Source organism: Otolemur garnettii, unplaced genomic scaffold (assembly GCF_000181295.1).
Source record: "Otolemur garnettii isolate 467f Iridium unplaced genomic scaffold, OtoGar3 scaffold00019, whole genome shotgun sequence".
Lineage (NCBI taxonomy): Eukaryota > Metazoa > Chordata > Mammalia > Primates > Galagidae > Otolemur > Otolemur garnettii.
Genome location: NW_003852414.1, coordinates 22972554 through 22985782, shown reverse-complemented (window position 1 = coordinate 22985782; position 13229 = coordinate 22972554). Strand labels below are relative to the sequence as shown.

The window sequence follows — 13229 nt, the reverse complement described above, 5'->3', positions numbered from 1 at the left end:
GGGACCTCAGTCCTGGGCAGAGGGATCACTGCTTCAGCAGGGACCTCAGTCCTGGGCAGAGGGATCACTGCTTCTGTGGGGACCTCAGTCCTGGGCAGAAGGATCACTGCTTTCGTGCCTCTGCTTTTAAGTCTGTGGTTCTTTGGATTATAAAAGTTGACTGGTTGATTTGAAATTTCTTTTTAAACTTTCTTAAAGAAATTGTCTATTGGACCAGGCACAGTGGCTCATGTCTATAATCCTAGCACTAGTGAGTGCTAGGTGGTTGGTTTGCTTGAACTCAGGAGTTTAGGACCAGCTGAGCAAGAGCGAGACCCTATCTCTACTAAAAATAGAAAAATTAGCTGGGCATTGTAGTGGGAGCCTGTAGTCCCAGCTACTTGGGAGGCTGAAGCAAGAGGATCTCTTGAGCCCAAGAATTTAAGGTTGCTGTGAGCTATGATGACACGGCACTCTACCCAGAGCTTCAGAATGAGACTCTGTCTCAGAAGAAAAAAGAAAAAAAATTCTCTGTTGATGCTGTTGCCCCCAGAGCACCTCAGAGACCCTTTCCCTGCCCTCCCTCTGGAAGCCTGCCTTTTTGTTTGAGCATGTCTACAAAATAATTCCCAGTATTTTTTCCCACACCGTAAAATATGATATATTTGATCTATAGCAGATAAATATATTACCAATAATTTTGCAGTACGTTTTTTCTTCAAACTTACTTGGAAATTAATTTAGCTGACAGCAGCGATGTCAACTCTCACATTTTTCTGCCTAGCTTTGTTCTTTGGGTATTCTAAAGTATAAAGAAGAATGAAAATTCTGATAGCAATAACCAAACACTGACAAGCTAACAAGACATGGAAAATACAACTCTTATTTCCATTTTAAAAATCATTTTATCATTCTATTACCATGCTATTTTTATGCAGTACTTGTCAGATTTAAAAGCATATCCACACACCTTATTTTCTCCCCCTAACACAGCTGTAACATAGGTCTAGCAGGTGCCATTATCAACATTATGGACGAGAAACAGAGCCTGAGAGAGGGCCTTGTCCAAGATCAAATCATGAAACCAGCAAGAGCCAGGTGCTTACACTGCAGAGAAACTTTGCATGTTGAGGTGTTTATTGTTAGAGCTGTTGCCGGATGGCTGTTAGTCACCTACCCCTCAGGCACCTGATACCTTGGCTACTGAGTCCTCAGGAAATCAACAGGGTGCTCTTGCTTTCATTATCATCTTCACTGTGGAAATTCAGCAGAGTTGATTCAACAGCCATTATGAACTTGAGCAAAGCCCATCAGATTAGGTTTGTAATCGCAGTCGTTGCCTGTCCTCAGCATCCACGTGATTTTGGGGAAGTCAAGTCCCCCAGACCACCTTGGTGGGAGGCAAAGCCTCAGTTGCTAGGAGCACAGATTGCCCCTGACAGAAGAATACAAGTCCATGTGTCTGTTCTGATGGGTCATGGATCAATAAGTGACAGAAAATAAAAATTTACAAAAGTCTGTTATAAGGCCTTCAAAAAATAATAAATGATACTGTCTGTAGAGTTAGACCTAAGTTCAAATCCTGACAGTTGTGAAATGGGGCAAGTTGCTGCTGTGAGGATTAGATGAGATAACACACAGGACGTGTTTGGTGCTGGGCCTGACACTGGTGAGTGGGGGAGCTGGCGGCTCCTCTTGGGTCACCCCATAAAATATAACAAAACCTAGAGTTCACTACTTCACTGGACCGTACTGGCAAACCTACCTCAGTATGGGTGAGTCAACTGTTGTTAACAGTTTCAAAAAATTATGTTTACCTCCTTGGTGTTTTTTCAAATTTTTGCCCTTTAGGACAATAGGAAATGATAAAGGTCTCGGCAAATGATAAGGCCATTGCCAAGGAGAGAAATTGGGATATTAACATAAACAATAAGATTTATCTTTTTCAACCCTGCTGATTCCCCCGTTATTGAGCCATATGAGTAAGCAAATATATACCTGAAATGGGGTTACATATGGTCTAAGAATTTTCTTAGGTATCCACAGAAATAAGGCAACAAGGAGAAATAAAAACAAGGCATATCTAGGCTGCCACGAGAAAACATCTTCTGTCAAAAGAATGAAGGCTGCAATCTCATCCTTCCTGCCTCCCTGAGCAACTCTGATGACATTGACCCAGGTCAACAAGCAGGAGCATTTTATTTTTTCATTTAAAAAGAACTCACTTGTATTTTGCCTGTTCATAATGTTTTTTCCAGCCTGATCCACATTTATCAACACCACTAATCAATAAAGATATTAATAAATAAGAATTTACATTGCAGATGGAGGGAACTTTGGCTTTGGAATCTAGCAGATCTGGAATAAGATCCAGGATGTCTTTGAGCTTCTTTAATCCTTAAGCAGTTCACCTTTAGATAGAGAGACTGTCTATTTTCACCTCTAGCAGAGATAACGATGATCATACTAAAAACAGCACAACAGTGATAGTTAGCACTAATTACCATGTGCTGCGCGCCATGCTAAGCTTTCTGTATGTCTAATTCCCTCCCACAACCCTCTCAGTTAGATACTGTAATTATTGTCACTTTAAGATGAGAATCTGAGGCATAGATAGATAATAGACTTGCCCAAGATCACACACCTAGTAAGTGATTGAACAGGAGCCAGAATTTCAGCCCAGGCTGTTAGATGCTGTAATTTATGGTCCTAATCACTACACTGTCCTATGCTGAGTTAAAAATGGGATGGGGCTGGGCAGTGGCTCACGCCTGTGACCCAAACACTTGGGAATCACTTGAGCCCAGGAGTTAAGGACCAGCCTGGGCAACATAGTAAAATCTCATTTCTACAAAAAATGAAGTAATTAGCTGGGCCTGGTGGCATGCACCTGTTGTCCTAGCTACGTGGGAGACTTAGGCAGAAGGATCGTTTATGCTCAGGAGTTAAAGGCTACAGTGAGCTGTGGTCACACCACTGGACAATAGAGTAGAGCCCTCTCTCGCCCTGTCTCTCTCTCTCTGTATATATATATGTGTGTGTGTGTGTGTGTGTGTGTGTATATATATATTTTTTTTTTTTTAATAGGGTAAGAGAAATAATGTATTTGAGACATCTGAGTGAGTGACATACTATCAGGAGGCCACATCATTTTTCTAGTGGTGACAATCCGAAGAATGGTGATTGGTGCACAAGCTTTTAGTCCCACTTTGTGGGCAGTTGTACACCTCAATGTTAAGAGTGTAGTCTGTCACTTACTAAAAATAGAGCTGTGCCTTTTTTTGAAAATACATATTAAAAGCAATTATGTTGGCCAGGTGTGATGGCTCACTCCTTTAATCCCAGCACTCTAGGAGTCTGAGTTGTGTGAATTGCCTGAGCAAGACTGAGACTTCGTCTGTACTAAAAATAGAAAAAAAAACTAGGGGGGCATTGTGGCCAGCACCTATAGTCCCAGCTACTGGGAAGGCTGAGTCAAAGAGGATCACTTGAGCCCAGGAGTTTGAGGTTGCTGTGAACTATGATGCCATAGCACTCTACCCAGGGTGACAGAGTGAGGCTTTGTCTCCAAAAAAAAAGAAAGAGCAATTATGTCGTTATGTTGACCAGTTGCGAGCATAGCCAGAATAGTTTTTAGCAATGATAAAACTAACAGTTAGTACATTTTAGGGCAGTTTAAAATGTTTATTAAATATTTGTTCTATGCATGTCTGTGTGTCTACTGCTTGACTTAATTTATTTCAAACTGTTGATCTTTGGGGTTTAGATGAGTGTACAGGATTACTTTAATTATAATTCCTCTTAGCATTTTAAGTGTTTTTTGGAGGGAGAATCATTGTAAAGAAATAAATACATCTTCATTTTGGTGGTGGAATTAGATAGTTATACCTGTAAATGGAAGATAAGCTGAAATCCATCTGTCTAATTTGGGACTGTCTTTATATTTAATATACTCTTACTCAAATCTGGAAAGGAACAGCAGAGTTTCACCCCCAAAATGATGACATCACCTTCAGATATCACAGAGCTCACAGAGAGTGTGGGTGTCATCAGTCCCCCTGACCCAAGTGGACATTCTAGCTGGGCCACGTCCCCTTACTCATCGTCCCCCCTTGACCTCTGCTTCCTCCCTTGCCCCCCATTCAGTACCAGGAAGAAACAGTATCATTTGAAAACACAGATTACCTCTGCTTAAAATAGTAGTTTCATGTTTTCCCTAAGAATATTTTGGCTTAAAACATCTTTTCTCCCTTCTCATAGAAAAATATGAAATGATTAAAGGAGTCATTTAATTAAAACAGGTAGATGACTGTGACAGTGCAGAATTTCCTTACCAATAACCAGCTATGTTGATAATCAGCCCATGCACAATTGAGAGTTGTCTGTAGTGGAAAACCCATAAGTTTTACAAAGTCTTCTCAACATTTTTGTCCTCTTGATTGACAACTTGTTTCATCTGAGCTAACTTTGTTGAGCGCAGGAACCCGGACAGTAAATGATATTAGCAGTTGCCGCTTTGTGTGAGTGTGCACCAGTGCCAGCTCTCCCCAGCCCCGGACTACTCAACCTCCCAGGAGCGCGGAGGGTTTGGCGCTGTTGTTTCTATTTTACAGTTGACCAAACTGTACAGAGCAGTTTGATAACTTGCTTAGGCCAGCGAGGGGAGCTGGCCCAAGTCAGTCTACCTGAGGCCTGTGTTCTTTACCACCCAGAATGGCCTGGGCAGGCACGCCAGCCACCATGTCTTCCCTGGCGCCCCTAGGTGAGGATGTGAATAGGGGCAGAAGAGTGGTCACAGTGGAGTAAGGCGTCCCAGGATATGTGGCACCTGCTGACGGCCATATTGGAAAGATGAGGAAGGGCACGTGGTCACTTCTCGAATGACTCGTAATCAGAACAATTACAGTTTAACATGTCTTTAGTGTGTCCCCAGGTTTGTAGGATTTGCCACCAAACAGTCTTTTATTGAATTTAAACAGTTCGTTCTTTTAAGAATGATAAATAGGCTTATTGGTTTGTGCTGTAATGAAAGGTTTTCAGCTCGTTTCCCTTCTATTTAAAGTGATACCATCTCATTTGAAGTCTCCTCATTAGGAGAGACATTTCATTAACTAGTGAGATGAAGAGTTTACTAAATAAAATAACGCAGTAAAAAGGGGATTGGGCCCTTCCTGTTTCTCACAACTGTCTGCTCTGGGAGGAAACTAGTAACCTCACTTTTAAAGGAGAGTGTTTGGCCCTAGGTAAAGTGTGCTCAGCACTTAATGAAAGCCAAGTTCTGGTTCAGTTGTCCCAGTGGGGTAGCACTCGTTACACTTACAACCACACAACTTCTATCTTCAATATTTTAAATAGTCTAGCAGAGTTTAGTTAGACTATGTTTCTAAATGGAAATAATGTAAAGCTCTTAATTGCTAAGACATGCAAGATAGTTTCCAGCCATAGTTTCAACATCCAAAATGTTACTAAATTCAGCTTTCGTCAGTACTATTTATGGATTTTTTCCTGCCGTATCAGCATAGATGGGAATCTGAACTAGTGCTTGCTGAACTTGCTGCTACCTTACCTAGGACACACATGTATGTTTTAATGAAAGGCGTTTAACATTAAAAAAATAGAAAACTTAGATTATATTGACAAAGCTGCCCATTACCTTTGCAAAAAGTCCCTGTCAAAAGATAAACTTTAAAGCTGGAATGCATGAAAGAGTTCCAAGATAGAATTTAAATTTGAGCTGATTCTTTAGAGATAAGCTTTTTAAAAATCCACCTCTTTGCTTCAAGTCAGGATTTTAAAAATAAATTTCCCCTTTAAATCTCTTGAGCGATTTTCATTTTTTGCAAGGCCGCACTGCTGGTGTCCTGGAAAAATGGAGAGTGAGAGTTTTATCAGTTGGAGCCCTGAGGTATGTGGCAAAGAAGCTAAATCCTTGAAGATTAACAAAAAAAATGCAGCACATGGCAATAAGGGGCTTATATGACTACTAGTATTAGTTCAGGTGAAAGAAGTATTGCTTATACATAAAACTGGACAAATCCACTGACAATGTATTTTTAGTTAGCTACAAAGGAGTCTTACTTTGCTGGACTTTACCTCTTTGGTGAATTGGGAAGCTTAGTAATCCACTGTAAATGCTCTTCCGCGTGCCCCAATTCTCAGCATCACTCCAAAGTGCTGTTCTTTTATTTTAACCCTTAAAAACTAATGTTGGCCCCAGATTTTGGCTTCATGCCATTTAAAGATGGCATTAGCTGTGGTGTCTAAGTAATTGAAGTCATTGTTCTTTAATTTGTTGTTATCTGGGAAATACACTTGCGAGATTATGATTATAGGAAATGTGTCCATGCTTGGTAGGCATTCAGGTAAAGGTCACCAAACAAAAATCTGGGAAGAAATTTTTATTTACATATTGTGCCTTCTATAGATTATTAACATTCCTGTTAATCTTTTTTTGTACTTCATTGAATTTTCTCAAGTTGAATCTAATTTAACTCTTTTAGGAATGAAATTAAGGTTTTTGGTTTTTGTTTTTGGTTGGGGGGGGGCAGAGTCTCACTGTGTCGCCCTTGGGAGAGTTCCCTGGCGTCATGGGTCATAGCACCCTCCAACTCTTGAGCTTAAGCAATTTTCTTGCCTCAGCCTCCCAAGTAGCTGGGACTAAGTGCGCCTGCCACAATGCCTATTTTTTTTCTTGTAGTTTTCAATGTTGTTTGGCAGGCCCAGGCTGGGTTAGAGCCCAACAGCCCTGGTATATGTGGCCAGTGCCCTAACTACTGAGCTGTGGGCACCGAGCTGAAATTAAGGTGTTTAAATAGTTGTTAGATAGGGTTGCCTGGAACAACTGCAGTACACACCATGTAGCTCTCTTGTCCACAGTTGGAGGCATCCCTGTCTGGATGCTATAGCCACTGGACAGAGAAAGTTTTGGGCCCAGGAGCAGATACCAAATTGTTGGTTAATTCAGTTGCTCAAGTGAATACCTGTTGCCTTCAGGGCTCATTGATAACATTTTAGTCTGACTTACAAAATGCACCTCCGTTTTCATTTGCCTGTTTTTCACATATTGTGTCCTTTACCTTTTTTTAAAATAGCAGGTCATGATAGACCGTATCTTGATTGCTTTGTCCTGCCAAGCCATTGAAGATGGCCTTGAAAACCCAGCTAGTTTTGCCAAATGGGGGTGATGCCAAAGTTGGGCTCAATTTCCATAAATACTAGTTAACTTCCCATAGAGGAAAAAATATTTTACAAGTAACCCTAGCCATCCCTCAAGTACATGTCATTTATTATAAGAGACAGTGGCAAAAAAAGTTTATAGCTCCACACAGAACGTGCGATGCCAGAAAACTGACTCACAATGGCTATGAGCGAGTGGAGGGGCAGGGCGGCAGGCAGGGCGATTTGGTGCTGGGACCTGGGTGTAGACATTTATTTACTTTATACCTCTGGACAAACCACTTAACTCTTTCTGAATCCTCATTACTTGGGGCTAAGAATACCATCCGCACCTACCTTATAGAGCTTGAGGATCATACTGGATAATATACATAGGACACATTTCATTAAGCTACACAAGTGTAAGTTGTGATTGTTATGTATTGTGGTGATAGAAATGGGCCAAACACTCAACGCAAAGCATAATAATAGTGCAGCAGAATTTCTTTTTAAGGCAGGGCAAACCGCTTTATTTTTAAATAGAGCTTAAGAAAAGGTTATTTGAATGCTCAAGTGATAGTATTGTCAGTTGAAGAAGTAAAAAAATGTTATTCCTAATAGCTCATCAATTTATGAATATGTAACCCTACATTTTTTTGGAATTGAAGACTCTAGGAAGAACTTTATATAATTTTTCATTCATGAATCAAAAAGACTTCTCTCAACCTCAGTTTTACTATTTATGTGACCTTAGAACAGAAAAGGGAAACAGAATGGGAAAGGAGGAAAAGGAATTGTTCCATATATGATCGTTACCTGTAAAATGGAACTCTGTATGTTTGATTAAAAAACAAGAATCTAAATGGGAACATCTGGAAAGAACCAAGCATAATGCCTGGAAAATTACAGGTGACTTTATTTGTTTATTTTCCCACAGAGGTGAGAAAAGTATAGAAGTCGTGATAGTTCGTAAAATAAAGACTGGACCATTGGTTTTCAGATTTGTTCATCTATGGAACTCTGTTCCAACAAAATTGGAGAAGTGAACACAAACCCTAGCTAGTTATACTTTCTCTACCCATACCAATGACCCTTGACCTTCTGGGGCCTTGAGCTAACCCACAGACTGCACTGTCCGTAGAGGTGGGCAAGTGAAGCAGAGATATCAGCCACAGGTGAGCCTAGTTAGAGGAACAGGTTTTCATGGGAAAGTTGGTAAGTTGTGACTTGGATATGATAGATGAAATATATCAGGATATTTGGTTGCAAATGTTCAGTAGCTATCTTTATATTTTGGTCTTAGGGTCAATCGGTGCTAGTCTAGAAAGGGAGACAGGAAGACTTGACGGTTTTAGAGACCAAGTCTTGCTCTGCCAACCCAGGCTGGAGTGTTGTGACTTAATCACAGCACACTGCAGCCTCCAATTCCCAGGCTCACAGCTGATCCTCCCGCCTCAGCCTCCCCAGGAGCTGGGACTATAGGCATGTACCACCAGTCCCAGCTAATCTTTAAATTTTTTGTAGAGATGGGTTCTCGCTGTGTTACCCAGGTTGGTCTTGAACTCCTGCTCTCAAGAGATCCTCCCACCTCAGCCTCCCAAGTCACTGGGATTATAGGAGTGAGCCACCACACCCAGAAGTCATGACGTATTTAAACTCACAGTTGAAACCACAGGTAGCGAAGCAAACACTGATGAAAATGCAGAACAACCAGAGGTCAAGTGCGAGTAGAGGACTTTGTAAAGGAGAGGGGAGTGACGTGGTGAGACCTGTGATGAAAAACATGCCTGACACTGGGGAATTGGCCTGGGTTAAGGGGTAAATACATAGTGAAAACACAGGCCATTAAGACTGAAAACTGAGAGGTGGTCAGTAAAAAATAAAAATTAAAGAGTTTGCACATTTAAACATGAGATGAGGGTAACTAATGAAACAGGTTAACAGTGTTGTAAATAAATAAGCTGACAGGAGAGGAAGGATCTCTAGGAGATGGGGGTGGGGGAAGGATGCCAGCATAGCTGTGGGTGGAAAGCAGTTTGTATGTCTGCTGGGACCAGGAGGAACTTTCCTGCCCACTGGCCATGGCTTTTTTCCCGGTGGAGTTGGATGAGCAGAAGGGGGAAAGAGCTCACAGGAAGGGTCTTAAAAGAGGTGAAGATCTGAAATCATTGTTTCAAATGTACCTTCAGCACTTATCATTTGACAGACCCTATGATGGGCACTGGGAACTAGACCAGCAGGTCTCTGCCCTTATCTGAGTGAGCTGGTTGGTTTCTCAACATTGTCCTTGGAATTGGTGCTCTGCAGGACAGTTTTAGTTTGACCCTTGACATATATGCGTACAGTGGAATAACCGAGAGCCAAGAGAGTTGAGGGCACTTTCAGGATAAGTTCTTAATTCAACAAATGTCTGTTGGGCACCTCCTGCATGCCAGGCACTGCTCAAGAAAATGGTCAAAGCAGTGGATTAAAAAAAACAACTCTGGAAAGACATAAATGGATATGAGAAAATAGATTTCATCCATGTGTAACATGCTGACTTCATACTGTGATGTGGCAAGCCCCCGTTGAAAAACTCTGATGTAGACAATTATTTGAAACTGCAGAGCTACTGTTTAGTTTTTCATTCAAAATAGTTATTACACCATAAGATCCCCAAACCCAAATTGTGAAGACACCGTTGATGTCCTGGGTAATTTGTATAATTTGTACCCTTCCTTTCTGACTAATGCCTTTAGTGTTCGTGAGGCCTCCACTTACTCAGCAGTCATTGCATTCACTGAGAACACGTTCTAAAAAGAGAATATAAATTTTTTTTTCTTTTACAGCATTTTAGATTGTTTTACTTCTAGCCAAAAATGAAATAGTCTAATGCTGTAATTACACTAGTGTTTTAGTTTTCTCATTTGGTAATGCAGACTTAAGAGGAGTTTAATGTTTGCCAAGGACCGTAAGTAAATCCTTTTATAGGGGAGATAGCATTGCAGTTTTTTCTATTTATGTTAACCTAGCAATTACTTAAATGCTCTACCAAATGATCTAGATATCAATTTAAAAAAATTTTAACAATGTAGTTAAATCTAAGAAATTAACCCGAACTAATAAGACAGAAATAACTACTATATTTACATAATGTGATTAAAGTTCCTAGGATTTCCCATGATGCTGGTCGTCTTCAGTTGTTGAGAAACAAAAACATAGCACAGCCCAGATTGTCTTCTTGTCCAGCAGTTTAACCACGCTTGAGGCTTCATATTGCTTACTAAGTGTGTGGAGGTGGGAGGACAGGAGAAGGGGCAGAAGGTACTTGTGTTGAAAAGAAATGTACTAAACTGTTGTACTCACTTCCACAGATAAAAGTGGAGCCAGTCGTCCCAGCCCCAAGTCCAGTCATCCCCAGATTAACTCTCCGAGTGGGTGCTGGCCAAGACAAGATGTAAGTATGGATGCGTGGGTCAGAGTAGCACAAGTTAAACTCAACCTCTGTTCTTTTCTAATGGACTTCCAACTCTACAGACCTTTTCTAGGTGTGAACATGTGACGTTTATTCTGAGAATGCTTTGTTTTCAAGGTTTTGTTTTGTTTTTTGTTTTTTGAGACACAGTTTTACCATTTTGCCCTGGGTAGAGTGCTGTGGTGTCACAGCTCACAGCAGCCTCAAACTCTTGGGTTTAAGCGATTCTCTTGCCTCAACCTCTCAAGTAGCTGGGACTACAGGTACCCGCCACAACACCTGGCTATTTTGTTGTTGTTTTTGTTGTTACTTGTAGTTGTCATTGTTGTTTAGCTGACCTGGGTTCAAACCCTCCAGCCCCAGTGTATGTGGCCAGCGCCCTGACCACTGAGATACAGGCACCAAACCCGTTTCAACTTCTTATTGATTTTTTCCACAAAGTAACTGCTTTTGCTTTGTTTGGCATAGGAAATTCTTTTTCTCTTGTTTTTTTTTCCCCCTTGTTAAGGACTAGCACGTGCCGTTGGTTCTGTATAGTATTTAAGGCCCTGGGCATCTAAAAATTAAACTGTGGATTGAAGGAACTAGGTGGGATAACTCCTCAAGTGTCTGTTACCCGGTCACCATGACAAAGAAGGAAGATTCTCTCTTTGCTCAGATGGCAAAAGGTTTTACTCTCTATGTATAAAACCAAACTACTGCCAGAGGCTTGGGGAAAGGGTAGAAATAGCAACAATTGGTGTCTTAGTTGTTCTTTAAGAGAGAACTAGAAATATAAACCCCATGTTTGCTGTTTATGTGTTAATTTTCATGGAATCCCCTATCAACCTAGCCTTCTTCAAAGTAAATTACTTGGATTTTTTTAATTTATTTTTTGAGAGAAGCATCGAGAACTCCCATGCTCTGGCATCATCTTCACAAGATAATGAAACATTGATTTTTTTTTTGTAAATCATGCTGAAAATCATTTTCCTTGTTCTAAAAGCATATTATGCACCATTTAAGTAAAATTCACAAGCCCCAACTATCAGTTTTACACCCTTGCTGTTTCCCAGTAAACTTAACAATGGGGTTTACGTTGTAATCAATCAAATATTGTGTAGCAAATGGGCTTATAAAACCCATTTTCATTCAATTCTTAACCCTAAAAGTGAGAGTGGGACCCATGAGTAGCTGGAATAGAGAACAGAAAACTTACCTTGGGTTTTGAGTGATTTGTTTCATCTCAGTCTGTGTATTTCACGCCGTTGCTTCTGTCAAATGCACAAGTGGTGCCGAGAAAGAGCACGGAGTGATGAATGGTGGCAGAGAGGCGGACATGGTTTTCCTGGGAGCATAACTGTTCTAAAGAGTTAAAGGAGAACATCCAGGTGGTTCATATTTTTCTTACCTAAATTCTCTGGGTAGCTTCCACATAACTCTTCTGGGTTGTGCAGAGGAGACCTAGATAGTAGGTGTGAATGCTGCTGACAGGCTTAGAAAATGTAACAAAAATACTGTGGTTCTATCTTTTTTAAGCCACCTTACAAAAAGATGGAACCATGTCTGTGCCTGGTACCCTCTATCTTACCGTGAAAAGCTCGAATAATTCCTCCCTCACCCAGCAGCGCTCCGAGGAGACCCAACTCAAGCTCTTCTCCCGTCACCTTGGAATTCTGTGTGTGTGCTCCTTTCTCTAAGGGGAGACATTCTTACTCAGCATTCAATAACACTTTCCTCCTACCAGTTCACATTTATTCCTGTTTTCTCAGCTCACCATTCCTCATCTTTACTCCCTCACAGAAGTGTGGCTTGCCATTTCCCCTTTGAGAAATAGATCTGTAACCCGAACTGGCAGCTGTATTCCTCTCATCTGCCTGCAGGCAGCTTCTAATTGTTTTGTTGACTGTTTTTTTCTATTTTCTCCCCCTCCCCTCAATAAATCACTCATATACCTTAAATATTGGAAGATGTGAGAAATATATCCTGTTAACTCTGAAACAAATTGTCTAGTGTCAGAGAAATTCTAATACCCATTCTAGACAAATTGCCCTCAAAAGTATTATATATCACACGAACTTCCAGATATGAAGGATTATCTGACCAAGGGCAGATGTAACAAAACCCCTATAATGAAAAAAGAGATAAATTAAGTGAAATATATTTTAAATTAAAATGAAAGGAAGAGAAGAGAAAGATCTAAGTCACATAGTAACAGAATTTGATGGTAAATAAAGTACTTACTACTGTTTTGTCTAATTCAGAGGCCCACACACTGTGGCCTGCAGCCGATTGCCTATTTTTCTATGACCTGCAAGCTCAGAATGGTTTTTACATTTTTCATTGTCTGAAAAAAAAAAGATTAAGATGAAGAATATTTTGTGACACATGAAAATCATGTAGCGTTTGAAGTCGAGCACCGTGGTGGTCGCAGTGTAAGGGCGCACATCTTATTCTGTGGCTGTGGAAATGGAACAGAGGGAGAGGTCCAGGTGAACTCGAGCACCATGGTGGTCGCAGTGTAAGGGCGCACATCTTATTCTGTGGCCATGGAAATGGAACAGAGCGAGAGGTCCAGGTGAACTTGAGCACCGTGGTGGTCGCAGTGTAAGGGCGCACATCTTATTCTGTGGCCGTGGAAACGGAACAGAGGGAGAGGTCC

General features: G+C 40.9%; 1 protein-coding gene across 1 annotated transcript in view; it reads left to right on the top strand.

Moving 5' to 3' along the window:
- Positions 1–13229, top strand: part of TAF3 (TATA-box binding protein associated factor 3) — a 152768-nt gene that overhangs the window by 116501 nt on the left and 23038 nt on the right. The window contains exon 4 of the mRNA XM_023511419.1: positions 10488–10570. Coding sequence (XP_023367187.1) covers positions 10488–10570 — 83 coding nt within the window. The remainder of the gene's footprint in view (positions 1–10487; positions 10571–13229) is intronic.